Source organism: Peromyscus californicus, unplaced genomic scaffold (assembly GCF_007827085.1).
Source record: "Peromyscus californicus insignis strain IS unplaced genomic scaffold, ASM782708v3 Scaffold_1__1_contigs__length_55948999, whole genome shotgun sequence".
NCBI lineage: Eukaryota > Metazoa > Chordata > Mammalia > Rodentia > Cricetidae > Peromyscus > Peromyscus californicus.
Genome location: NW_026294492.1, coordinates 20,169,262 through 20,182,871, shown reverse-complemented (window position 1 = coordinate 20,182,871; position 13,610 = coordinate 20,169,262). Strand labels below are relative to the sequence as shown.

Genomic DNA, 13,610 nt, shown 5'->3' with positions numbered 1-13,610 from the left:
AGGCTAGAGACAGGAGGATTGCTGGGTTTACCGTCTACAGCCTTGCTGAGGTTGAGGGATAGCCAGCTTCAGTTTCAGTAAGAGGTCCTGTCTCGAGGGAATAAGGTGGAGAGTGATAGACGAGGTTACCTCTGGCTTCTGCACACACAAACAAAGTACAACTATCGAAGTACAAACAACACACACACACATTTTTTAGTGGAAATTTTCAATTCCTAGAAACAATACCATTAGAATAAATTCAACAGGGAGGTGGAGGCTGGAGCACAGGATACCACCCAGAAAAAGCTGCTGCTCTTGTGGAGTGAGTGAATGAAAGCCATTGAGGTGTTGTGGATTTTCAGTGCCTCGAGGTAGCCGGTGGGAGAGAAAGGACCCTCTCCAGAAGGCACCAGAGACCTCAGATCCTTTCCTCATCTAGAAGTGACAGGCACTGAAGAGACAGGAGACCACACCTGAGAACTAACTAAAACCATATATAGAAACAGATCCACAGGGACTCAAAACATCAGACCCATCAGACAGCCCAGAAACAACTCTGCTTACATTATTAAAGGAGAGAGAAAGAGGCCAGACTTGGAGTTTTCAGCAGGGAACAAGAATCTATAAAAAGTAACATAAAAAATTAAAAGGAATGGTGGGCACGGTGGTTTGGGAATGGCGGTGTCAGGAATGGTGATGCACGCCTACCACTCCAGCACTGGGAAACAGAGGCAGGAGAAGAAGTTCAAGGTATATTTGGCCACACCGCAGGCTTGGGTCCAGCCTGGGCTATGTGAGACCCTGTCTCAAGAACAAAACAAAACAGTAACAACCAAAAAGAACCAAATAATAACCATAAAACTAATAAACTAAAACCAAAAGAAAACAGACCCCACAACAACTGAAATTAAGAAAATGGACAAAGGACAGAACTGGTGACAGACACTTTAATCCCAGCACTGGGAGGCAGAGACAGGGAGCTCTCTGTGAGTGCCAGGCCAGCCAGGGCTGTGGAGTGAGACCCTGTCTCAAAACAGAACAAAACGAAATGAAAAGAAAATGGGAAAGTTTAAAGGTGGATTAGGAATAGCTGCAGAAAAAAAACCTCAATGAATTATGAAGTAGGGCAGAAGAAATCATCTGAAAGCATCGGCAGAGGACGCAGGGGAAAGGCTTGAAGAGCAGGTGACTGGGGATTCAGGAGAGAGACTGGGGAGAGGCAGTATTTGCGGAGGTAACGGGCGAGGGCTGATGAAAAGACATCAGTTCATATTCAAGAGGCCCAATGAATGCCACGCAAAGTAAGAAAAAGAAGCCTGCATTTAGACACAGCATCATGACACTGCAGAACACCAGAAACAAGGAGAAATCTCGGAAGAAAAGATAAATCAAGGAAATAGTATTAGCTTCAAAGAGTAATGGCTGGCGGGACTTCTCGACAGCAGACAGAACCCAGAAAACCATGGAGTCAGCTCTCTCACGTCAAGAGAGAAAATTGCCCAAACATGATTCTGTATAGAGTTAAGAAAATCATCGCAATCTCACAAAGATGGGGGAGAACCACAGAGGCAAAAGCAGCAGCAACACTTTTGAAAGTTAAAAAGCAGATGGACAAGTAGACATTGATCTCAGCAGCTCCTAAGACCGCGGGGGCAAAACTGAGCCAGCACATTCCACACAACAGCCATCGCCAGCCCCCAACTGATGGCATCGAATCCCTCTGTAACTGGAGCAGCGAGAGCTGGGTAGGGCTGGCTGCAAGGTGACTAGCAAACACCCCCTACAAGTTTCCCTACCACTCACTCCATAGCTGCCTTTCCCAGTGTCCTTTTGTACTCAGGCAATTTAGTAGAGGGCCTCTGGACGCAAGGAGGCCAAAGCTGGGGACATGTTGAAGGTTTATGCATAGATTTTGAATATGGGTATCAGTTCCCCTCCACTCAGCTTAGAACCGCCTAAGTGTTAGCTCTCCCCTGAGCACCTATTTATCCTGAGGGGGCGTGAAGTGTTCTCTAAAATGGTCACCTGCGTGTTCTGCAGGAAAGCTCAGACCCGGCTATCCCCAGCCACATGCTCAGAACTCTCAATTAGCTTTTGTCTCCATCCTCAAGCAGATGTTGTTAGCTACCAAAGGAGAGCCTTAGAGAGACCAGAACACCTAGGAGGGGAAAGGAATTTGGAGCAAACAGTTACTACACAGCAAAACAAGAACCAGTTAACAGAAAGTTCCGATGAACTTGAAAAGGCATTGCACTCATGACACGGGACAGTTGCTGATTCTATTGGCTTTAGTCCCCATCCCTTACTCTTCGACGTTCTAACAAAAGAGGCTAGAAGCTGGTCAGGTATCTTCCCAGACTCCTTTGCGGCTGTTTCTGGTTAGGTTCTGTCCACGGGAGATGCTTGTGGGGCCTGGGAGGTAGGAGGAACAACAGTAGACACCTTCTTTTCCTATTTAACTAGGTCTTTTGGTAGCCGCCCGCCGAGACTGGTGCTCTGCTCAGTGTGTGTGTGGGGGGCAGCTCAGCAGCACCCACAGGTCAATGCAGTGGTGGAGGGGGCTGCGAGTCCTACAGAGCCACAGTGAGGGTGGCTTTGGGACACCAGCAGCTTCCTGACCTCCCCTTTGTCATCTTCTACCTTCCTGATGTTGTTAGTCGCCTCCATCAACACCTCCTTGATTTAAATCGCTATAGTGGTTGCTGTTTTATTGAGTGAACGCTGACTGGCATTTTATATAAAAAAAAGAAACATTCAAAAAATAAGAAGAGGAAGGCCTTGGATATTAAAAAAATGTGAAAGCAGAGATAAATTTAATGGAAAGGTTAGGGAAGAATGATGAAATCACCTAGTAGAGATAGGCAAAAATCAGACAGGTGGGTGGTACACTCCTGTGATTTCGGCCCCTGGGAGGCAGAAACAGCCCAAGTTCGGGGACAATTGCTTACACAGCAGGAGCCTGTCTCAAGCAAACAAGCTAACAAACGAGGAGTGGGGTTTTATTAGCCAGTTTTACTCTGTGACCACACACTTGACAGAAGCACTTCCAGGGAGGAGGGGCTTATTCCGGCTCTTGGTTTAGGGAATACCATCCATCATGCAGGGAAAAAGGGACAAACACACACTGGCCCTGAAACCAGAGCCAAATCTGCCTGACCAACTGAGCATGGAACCAATCCCTGAGCAGAAAACCAACCAATTCCCGAGCACGAAATCTAGCTAATCGGAGTTTGTCCAAGCTCAAGGGGATTGAAATCTGACCAATTCCCACCCTGAAAATCTCCACCCTGGAAAAACTCCGCCCCTAAGAAGCCCTATAAGCCCTGTGCCTGTTCCCCTTGCTGCTGCCTTTTCCCACCCTGGCAGAGGCAGCCAGCCTCCTGGATTCCTCCCTCCTAATAAACCTCTTGAATGAGGTTTGTGTGCCAGCATTCCTGCTGAGCTGCCCCTGGCCTTGCCCCAGAGTAGCACTTAGCCCTAACCCATCCTTTGTTTAGCAGACACCTTTGGTTTCCCTTGTCCTCTGTGTGAATCTCGTCTCGGAGTTTCCCAAGGATACAAAGGCCTATGCAAAGCTTGGTTCAGGAAACCAGGAAAACCCTGGTACCTGGCAAATCGAGGAATTTGCACTTGGCATTGTATTGTTTTCAGGTTGTTTTGAGCATATGGAAATAACAGGTTAAACTGTAATGGAGAGAAATAAAACTGCCCTAGGCGAGGGGATGGGGCTTCAGTCCTTCGAGGTTGGACCCCCCTGTAGCCAAGAGAGGCTATAATCATTCTTAAGATGCCTCTGAGTCTTCTTTCCACGGACCCGCGTGAACCCGCACACCCGTGTCGTGACACCCAGCGACAGGTTTGGGTGGGACCTTCTTTTGCAGGAGCCGAGTTGTGACATGGGGGAACCTTTCCCTGGAGCAGGGACAGTGACTCTGTGGTAGTCCTTGGCTCCCGACTGCCAGAATACCTTTCCATCCAAGCTGCAATGCTTACACATCATGGTGGGGGAAGGCAGAGGGACCAGAGCAGCTGTGACTGGTGTGGTTCCCACCCAGGAAGTAAGGCCAGACTACAGCCCTCAAGGGCTACTTCCCCAGCCATGCCACCCAAGGCTAAACATCCACAACACTTAAACACACGCGCAGTGGGGAGACAAATCCTAACAAGGGTAAAACGCAAAAACTCAACACTTCAGGAAGGGTCGGTTGCTAAAGCGCTTACCTTGAAACCACAAGGACCTGAATTTAATCCCCAGGATCCACATTAAAATGCCAGGTATGGGCCGGGCAGCGGTGGCGCACGCCTTTAATCCCAGCACTCGGGAGGCAGAACCAGGCGGATCTCTGTGAGTTTGAGACCAGCCTAGTCTACAGAGTGAGATCCAGGACAGGCACCAAATACTACACAGAGAAACCCTGTCTCGAAAAACCAAAAAAAAAAAAAAAGCCAGTATGGCAGCACACACTTGTATCCCCACACTGGGAAGATGGAATTCATAAAAATGTATAGTAAATTTTAACATTCCATTAGTTACCAGGATATAAAACACTTATTTTCATACCAACAGGGCAGTGCTGAGAACACTCATCCCCCGGCACTAGAAAGAGAAAACTAAAATCCCCACAGATAAGCTTTATTTGAATGTCTGCGTATATCTGATCAAATGGCAAATGTTTGCAAAGGGTGAAGTTTATTAAACGGTAAAACCTGGAACGTCGCACTCAGTCCGCACAGAGTGTTTGGTACCCGATGCTGTTTTCTCAAGTCCAAGGGCAGCATGCCCATTTTTCTGGAAGCCTCCTTACATTGCTTTTATTGCCAACAAGGGCAAATTTTTTGTGTGTCCGTCTCAGCAGTGGATGAGAATGTGCATCCCTCACATCTCTTGTTTACATCGCGGCCGTTTCAAACGGGGTAAAAATGAGCTGAATATTTACCAAAGAAGCTTATAACAGGTATAACCATAACACTAACTTTATTTTCATTTTTTCATTAAGGGATTTTAAAAAATTCTTTCTCCCCAAATAAGCTAAAAAGAAGTCTCTGTAAAAATACCAAAAAACACATTTTAAAACCCCAGACTGATATGATATATTTTATATGATTTACAGCTAAGAATAAAATGCCCAATTCTGAATGGTTTTGATAGGAATTTACTGGTGGGAAGCAGACAGACTGTATAGTTCAGGCTGCGGATGGAGCTCAACAGTACAGTCCCAGCACTGACAGGAAGGAAGAGATCTGTATGCAATTCTAACTTCTGAAAAGCTGCATGTTTGCTGACAGGCACTGGTGATGAGGTCACTCTGGAAGACAGACATTTCTATGGCGGGGCTTCCAGGGCTTTCCATACGACAGATTCTAACATTTTACCCAGATTTTTCTCCCTTATATTTTAAATAAAAGTACAAATACACAACTGATAAAAGATACAGAGTACAGAAAGACTAAAATAACACTACCCCCTCCCAACACGGCCGATCTTCCGTGTCTGAAACCCTCTAACGGTCACACGGTCGAGCAGTTCACAAGCCAAAGCCGACCTTCGGTCTGCAAACCCTCATGTCCACGGGTGTGTGCTGCCGATGGTCTTTTTTCCTCTGTCACAGAGAAAAGCCACACAGTCTTCTCTTTTAGAAAGAAAGTTTAAAGAGCAATGTGGACATGCTGTTTAAAACCAGCCAAGTCCAGGCAGCTCCTCAGGCACTGCTGGCTCAGCTGTGGCTCCAGAAGGTCCCAGGTGTTGTCTCTGAAATTTAGGAATCACATTTACTAGCAAGGCTCTTTTTTTGTTTGTTTGGTGTTTTTGTTTTTGTTTTTCCAGACAGGGTTTCTCTGTGTAACAGTCCTGGCTGTCCTGGAACGCACCCTCTAGACCAGGCTGGCCTCAAACTCACAGAGATCCGCCTGGCTCTGCCTCCTGAGTGCTGAGATTAAAGGTGTGCGCCACCACAACTGGCGAAGAAGGCATTTTTAAAAGAAAAAATTCCTTTAAAATTAGGGAATCTGAAGGTGGGCACAGTGGCACACACCTTTAATCCCAGCACTTGGAAGGCAGAGGCAGGTGGATCTCTGTGAGTTTGAGGCCAGCCTGGGCTACGGAGTTCCAGGACAGCCAGAGCTATACAGTGAGACTCTGTCTCAAAAAAAAAAAGGGGGGGGGGGGGATCCAGTCCTTGTAAATAGCAAGACATACTGCCAGCCAGCTGTATGGAGCACAGCTCGTGTCTTCCCTTCTTTCTGAAGAAGGCTCTCACTCTGCAGTGCCGCTGGCATCTGAGTGAGATGCTTATATTGGTCTGGAGATCCTGACCCTCCTGCTTTGGCTTCCCAAGTGCTGGGGTTACAAGCAGGAACCACTACACTCAGCTTTTATTTTAACACTGTCCAAAAAGACCTGAGCCATGACAGCCGCCTCCCACACAGTTAGAAAGGCCAGAGCTTTATCAGGGAACAAACAGGTGAGCTAGAAAGGGGCGAAGGAGGGAAGACACGCTCCCCTTCAGACCAATCACCACTCCCAGCCACAAGCAGCACTCTCTGAGCAGGAAAGACTTACGGACACACCCCACAGCTAGCTCAGCCGAGTCCTGCCTCAATGCCTCGGATCCTCCTGGTCAGCTGCACGTCCTTGGGGAAAAGCGTGATCCGGCCGGCATGTAAAGCGAGGAGGTAGGCGTCCTCAAAGAGGTGAACTAGAAACGCTTCTGCTGCCTAGGGCAGAAAGAGAAGACTGAAATGGACGAAGGGCCTGGACTGGATTTCCTTGGAGACATACTGACTCAAAGGACTAGGACTGAAGTAAAGAATAGGGTGAACCCAGCGGCCACCCATCAGACCCCCTCCAAACTGTCAGGGACTACACATTGGCTGTTCTTTTCAGGAGGCCAGGAACAGTCCGTGGTACCCCATAAGCAGTCCTGTGGGATTCTGGGATGCTCTTCCCCCTCTCTGCCTTCACCCATACCTCCTCCTCCTTACCTCTTGAAGGGCCAACAAGGCCTGGGCTTGCCAATATAAGTCCAAACCGCGAGTGAATTTCCCACATATCTCTCTTACCTATGGAGGAGCGGGGTGGGGATGAGTAACGAGAAGCAGAAGAGTGATTAAAGAATTGATGGTCTTCCTCTAAGCATCTGGAAGCATCCTCATTTCCACCATTAGGTCTCACCCCTTGATCTTACGGCCTGGCTCAGAGTAGAGCTTTAACTGACATAGCTTATGGGTGGAGAGGAGAAAGGGCGTTCTCCGGGCTAGGGAGGGAAACTGGATGAGAGGGCTCCACCACAGACAGAGGTAAGGAGGGGAAATCAGCCTCAGGGGAAACAGAGGATGTACAGCATCCCAGAGGGTTCAGGGTGACCTTCAGCCACATCAGCAAGAAGCAGAAGAAAAGGTGGCCCGGGGCAGAGTGAAGGTCCCCAGAACTCACAACCCGGCTGAAAGGCTGCTTCCTCAACAGGAGGCCAGTGCTCTTCTGCAGTCTCCGAACTTCCCTAAGCCACAGAAGTTTCCGCCTCCTGCGTAGACCGGAAGTGCCTGAGCGGAAGAGTTAGGTCATAAGGAAAGCGCAGTGGAAACAACTGGTACCTCGCAGCGTAGCTGAGACAAACCTTCATGCCAGCAGACTTTACCACGTGACTAGACTCCGCAGAGCAGGGAAGTCTCCCACTCCCAGCTGTTGGGGGCAGCAACGGCAGATGGGGGCTTAAGACACGCTTGCTACGTAAACCCGGTCTGACCCTTTGGGTTGGCGTGGTCACTTCCATGAAGCCTTTCTCAAACCCCAGTCCCTTCCCAGCAGATCCTTCCAGGTCGGCCCCGCAGTACCCCATGCATCTCCTCTCTTTCCCATTCCCACTTGGACTGGAGAGTTAGTTATTTCAGTTTTTAGGTCCCTTTCTTTCCTTTTAACAGCTGGAAGGAATTAGATACTACCTAGTATGACTATCTTGTCTCGATTATCCTGGAGCCCAGGGAAGTAAGGATAGTTGGCCAGTGCTCATCAGAGGCCAAGCTGGGACCTTGGAAGTGGCATAATTCAGTGCTAGTGCTGGGAATGTGGGCTGTGACATCACAGCCTTTGGTGAAAATTCAAATTCTCACTAGGAAATTAAAAATCTGCTCTAGAGACGCAGCTCTGCAGAAAAGTGCTTGATTGGCATGCACGAAGCCATGGGTTCAATCCCCGCAACACAGACGAAAGAAAGAAAAGACTTCTAACTCTAATGTAACTCTGATATTGAAGAAGAAACTTAACTGATATTGGACTATTTAAAACGAATACTATAAAAATTTACTTTAAAAAACGCGAAAGATATACCCCAAACAGCACCAGAAGCAAACGAATAGCCTGAAATACATCTAGTAGAAAACAAGAATGCCGAATGAGTTCAGGCCTAGAGATGGTTCAGTAGTCAGAGCATGTACCATTCTTGTAGAGGAACCAAGTTTGGTTCCTAGCACCCACGTCAGGTGGCTCACACTTCCTGTAACTTTAGGTCCAGGGGGAACTAATGACTGGTGTCCTTGGGCACCTTACTAATGTGCATATACATAGGATTAGAAATAAAAATTTCTAATGGAGATGGATGGCTCATTGGTTAAGAGTATTTGTTCTTCTTGCAGAGGACCTAGGCTTGGTGCCCAGCACCCATATATGATATGGTGGCTCACAACCATCTAACTCCAATTCTAGTGAATCCAACGCCCTGACACCTGCATCTGACCTCTGTGGAGGTACATACGTACATACACATACACATACATAAACACACACACACACAACACTGACATATAAATAATAATGTGGTGGTGTGAATAAAAATGGCCCCAATAGGCACATAGGCACTACTAGGAGGTGTGGCTTTGTTGGAGGAGGCATGTCACTAGGGGGTGGGCTTTGAGGTTTCAGAAACTCTAGCCTGGCTGCTATGTCACTGTGACTTCCTGCTGCCTTTGGATCCAGATGTGGAACTCTCAGCTCCTTCTCCAGCACCATGTCTGCCTGATGCTTCCTATCCAGATGATAATGGACTAAACCTCTGAACTCTAAGCCAGCCCCAATGAAACGTTTTTCTTTATAAGAGTTGCCATGGTCATGGTGTCTCTTCACAGTAACAAAACCCTAATTAAGACAAATAAAAACCACAAAAATCTTTGTGGGTGTTTTGCCTGCATGTATGTCTGTGCCCCATGTAGATGTACATGCCTGGTACCTGTGGAAGTCAGAAGGAGTCAGATCCCCTGGCACTGTAGTTAAAGATGGTTGTGAGCCACTGTGTGGGTATTGGGAATCAAACTGTAGTCCTCTAGAAGAGTAGTCAGTGCTCATAACTGCTAAGCCATATCTCTAGGCTCCCCCAAAATAACACACACACACACACACACACACACACACACACACACACACACACACACGGGTACTGGCTGGACGTGCTGCTCCGAGCACTCACCTTGCACATACAAGGCCCTCGGTTCTTAACCACTGAGCCATCTCGCCAGCTCCGTGAGCCCTTATTCTTTCTCGGAAAAGAAAGATTTTGAGAAACTCAAGAAGAATAAGAGAGCTGTAAGATTCACGATGCAAGAACAAGTGGTTATGAAACGGAACTGATCAGAGATGCCATGGAACCAAACATCCTGAGGACGGGTCTCCACAAGTCAACATAAGTAGTTGGGAGCCAGAGAAGAATTTCAAGCAGGACCTGTTGAGAATGTAAGCCCTGCCAGCCAGGCCCACAGGCCCACAGGCCCACTTCCAACAGCTGGGAGGCAGAGAGGGCATCTTGCACTCAAGGTTAGCCTGGGGTACATGGAAGGTACTGCCAAACCAAAACATTTAATTCTATGTGTATGGGTCTTTGCCTACATGTGTGTCTGTGTGTGCAGGACCTGCAGACGCTAGAAGGCATGGGATCCCCTGGAACTGGAGTTAAAGATGGTTGTGAGCTGCTATGTGGATACTCAGAGTTGAACCCGGGTCCTCTGGAATACCAGTCAGTGCTCTTAACCTCTGAACCATCTCTCCAGTCCCCTCTTCGTCCATTTTGTTCTTAATTGAACAGTAACATGCTAGTTGCTGTGTAAGACAAGAACTGGAAAGGGTTAGGAGTGGAAATGGAGGAGGGCTGGAGAAATGGCCCAGTGGGTAGGAGCACTGGCTGCTCTTCCAGAGGACTCAGGTTCGATTCCCAGCACCCATAAGGCAGTTCACAACTGTCTGGAACTTCCAGGGGATTCGAAGCGTTCACACAGACATACATGTAGGCAAAACACCAATGCATTAAAAAAAAAAAAAAAAAAAAGGGGGAGAGAAGTCGAGTCGTGGCTCCTACTGTGTGTGTCAGGGGAAGGGAGGAGGAGAGAAGCAAAGCCCGTGGTTTGAACTAGGCTGGGGGAGATCAAGTATGCAAATCAAATGATAAAAAGTTGGGGTTGGAAAGCTGGCTCAGCAGTTAACAGCGCTTGGTGTTCTTCCAGGAGGCCTGAGGTCTGTTCTCAGCACCCTTACAGGGGGGGCTCACAACTGCCTGCGATTTCGGGGGTTCGGAGCCCTCTTCTGGCCGTCTCCAGCACCCTCATGCGTGTAGCACACGCACACGCACACGCACACGCACACACACTAAATCCAAAAAAAATCAAAATCCCGTGTCCGTCAGAATCAGCAGCGTGTCTTTTTGCTCAAGCTACCTGTCCCGTCTGCGCCTCGCTTTTCTCACGGGCTGTAAAAAAAACGGCCAAGAAAGAAACCACGCGTGCACGGTTCGCGGCAAGCCTAAGTTAAGCAGAGGCAGCGCGGGCATCCTCCGCAGGGCGGGCGCGGGACGGGCCTGGGAGGTTCGGGCAGGCCCGCTTACCTAGTTGGGAGCTCCGCCGCGAGGGCTCGGGGGTCGGGCTGGAGGGCCGCCTCCCCGGGGTCCTCGGCTGGCGGCGCGGGCTCGTGGATGGCCGCGAGGGTCCGGGGACCGGGCTGGCGGGGCGTCTCGTCGGGGTCCTGGGCTTGCGGCGCGGGCCCATGGTTCCGCCTCCGCTGAGCCTCCCGGGTCCCGGGTCCCGCGGCCGAAGACGGACGAGAGAGCGAGGCGACCCTTGCGCGTCACGGACACCGGAGCTCCGCCGCCGCCGCCGCCGCCGCCGCCATCAATTCAAAAGTCACCCGCCCCGCCCACCGCATTTTTAAAATCCCCAACTCCGTGACTCTCAGTGGCTGGCTCTGGAACGCCGCCCGTGGAGCGACAGCCGGAAGGACCAGTGGGAATGAAGGTCTGGCCACAGAGTCAGCCAATGGGCGCTCGGAGACGCGAAGGAAGGCGGGGCTTTCTCACACTTTGGTGGTTGGTCTTCGAGTGAAGCCGGAAGGACCAGTGAGAATGAAGGTCTGGCCGAAGAGTCAGCCAATGGGCGCTCGGGGACGCGAAGGAAGGCGGGGCTTTCTCACACTTTGGTTGTTGATTTTCGCGTGACTTGGGCTCGCTTTCTCCGGTGCCCTCTGGGCAAAAGGACAGCTCAGTTCTGATGTGGGTGGCAAGTTTGTGGAATTCATTCCCTCAAACGTTTTATGCTTTCATATCACCGTTGGTGTGGCTTTGGAAATGGGGAAACAGACCGCCCAAGACTGTGAAAACTCCATACAGCTCCCGGGACCCTCCCGAGAGCAATCAGCAGATAGGATTCAGAGGCCAGGTTAACTGAGTGAACTTTTCAGATGATAGGATCGTGGGGACAACCAGGACGATGGGATCTGAGGACAAGGTCAGGCAGGGCAGGCGCCAGCACTATTCTTGGACCATGCTATCGAACACCATGACGGAACTGTCTGAGAAAAAAAACTAGCTTTTTCCTTTCTCCTGGGAGTAATATGAATTCGGGTCATGTCTCCGTAATTAGAAGAAAGAGAATTTCAATTTCGTCATTTTGCTTTTTTGAGTTTTCTAAATGTTCTACCACGAACGTGTACTCTAATCAAGAAAAATCCTTATATAATCAGTGGTTTCACAGAAGCCTTCTGCAACATTGGGGTGGGTGGTGTAAAAATGGTGCAGCTGCTATGGAAATGTGTCGTGGTTTGAATCTGAAATGCCCTACAAAAGCTTGGTCTCCAGTGCAGCAGCGTTCAGGGGTGGGGACTTTGGGAGATGATTGGGCCATAGGTGCTCTGACTTCATCTGTGGATTTAATTCCAGCACTTGAGAGGTAGAGGCAGGAGATTTGCTACAAGCTTGGGGGCAGCCTAGCCTAGTGGGTTTGAGGCTAATCATCCTATGTAGTAAGATTTATCTCAAACAAACAAACAAACAAACAAAAAACCCAACCAAGCAAGCAAACCAAGGCTGATGACATAGCTCAATGGTGAAGCACTTGCCTCATACACAAGGTTCTGTGTTCAATCCCCAGTATGCTATCCACAAACACAAAATTTAAACATAGAATTATCCAGAAGTCCATGTTATATATTCAAAAGAAAGCATATATATATTCATGCTTGCAGCAGTTTTACTCACAATGACCAAACAGTGGAAAGTACCTGGGTGTCCATCATCAAATGAATAAAGAAAATGACTATACAATGTGTGTTACTCACCTTTAAAAAGGGAAGCATTTCTGACATATGCTACATGGATGAACCTTGAAACCACTATGCTAAGTGGCATAAGCTAGTCACAAAAAGCCCATGATTCCACTGGCCTGAGGTAGATATGGGGGTGGTCCAATTCATTTAGAGAGAAAACAGAATGGTGGTTGCTAGGAGCTGGGGGGATGGATAATGGGGCTATTGTTTAACGGGGACAGTTTCCAGTTGGGAAGTGAAAGTAGGTCTAGATGGATGGCAGTTGTGGCTGAACACTATGTATGTTCTTAATGCCACCCAAGTTTTATATTTGCTATTTAAAAAAAGAGAAGAGCAAGTTTCTCACTAAGTCTTTTAAGGCATAGTCAAATCACAGAAAGATGACACCCCCCCCCCCCCCGCCCCCATTATCCAGGTCAACATGGACGGAAGAAATCCAGATCCTCAGCAACTGTTAATTAGACAGAAAAACAACCTATGAACTCTGCTTTAGACAGTCCTTTATTAAACTAGAAGTAGAGTTGGGCGGCGGTGGCGCATGCCTTTAATCCCAGCACTCGGGAGGCAGAGGCAGGCGGATCTCTGTGAGTTCGAGGCCAGCCTTGTCTACAAAGCGAGTTCCAGGACAGCTAGGACTGTCACATAGAGAAGCCCTGTCTCAAACAAAACAAAACAAACAAACAAAAACAAACAAACCCACCTAGAAATAGAAAGCTAGATAGAAGACAGAATCTAGAATTCATAAGGAACTGATGAAACCAGCTGCCTAGGAAGCAGTAGTGATGGGCGGCTTCAGGTAGAAGAAGGAGGGGTGTTCATTAATGTATACATTTTTACATAGTTTGGTTTTTGAACCAATCGAACTACTGATGTTTTTAATTAAAGAAACCAAGCGGACTGAAGATGTCGAGGTGAACACTAGTCGTCTGAGCTCTAGACGAGTTGAACGGAACGAGAAGAGTAAATTGTAGATCATAGGAGCCCTCAGAACTACTGGGGAGTCGAAAGGGGGGAAATTCGTTGGTTGTACCATAATGTCTGAGACAGGCTCCTTCAA

General features: G+C 48.5%; 1 protein-coding gene across 2 annotated transcripts; it reads right to left on the bottom strand.

Annotated features, from left to right (window-relative positions):
• Nucleotides 1–4,599: 4,599 nt before the first annotated feature.
• On the bottom strand, nt 4,600–11,105 carry Cenpa (centromere protein A). Of its 2 annotated transcripts, none has more exons than XM_052746070.1 (5): nt 10,842–11,105; nt 7,415–7,521; nt 6,964–7,041; nt 6,542–6,696; nt 4,600–5,731 (listed from the first exon to the last, which is right to left on the bottom strand). In XM_052746070.1, exons 1-4 carry the CDS (start codon nt 10,999–11,001, stop codon nt 6,562–6,564), a joined length of 480 nt encoding a protein of 159 aa, XP_052602030.1. In that variant the 5' UTR covers nt 11,002–11,105; the 3' UTR covers nt 4,600–5,731; nt 6,542–6,561. The 2 variants fall into 2 exon arrangements, with proteins under 2 accessions (XP_052602030.1, XP_052602031.1); XM_052746071.1 differs by having other exon boundaries at nt 6,550–6,696.
• Nucleotides 11,106–13,610: the final 2,505 nt, after the last annotated feature.

Bases quoted from the DNA above. Each gene is read 5' to 3' on its own strand.
- Cenpa (XM_052746070.1), bottom strand. From the start codon at position 11,001: ATGGGCCCGCGCCGCAAGCCCAGGACCCCGACGAGACGCCCCGCCAGC. The intron at 7,522-10,841 runs GTAAGCGGGCCT...TCTTCCGCTCAG, and splicing joins GCGGCGGAGCTCCCAACTAG to GCACTTCCGGTCTACGCAGG. The intron at 6,697-6,963 runs GTAAGGAGGAGG...TTTCTGCCCTAG, and splicing joins CCTTGTTGGCCCTTCAAGAG to GCAGCAGAAGCGTTTCTAGT.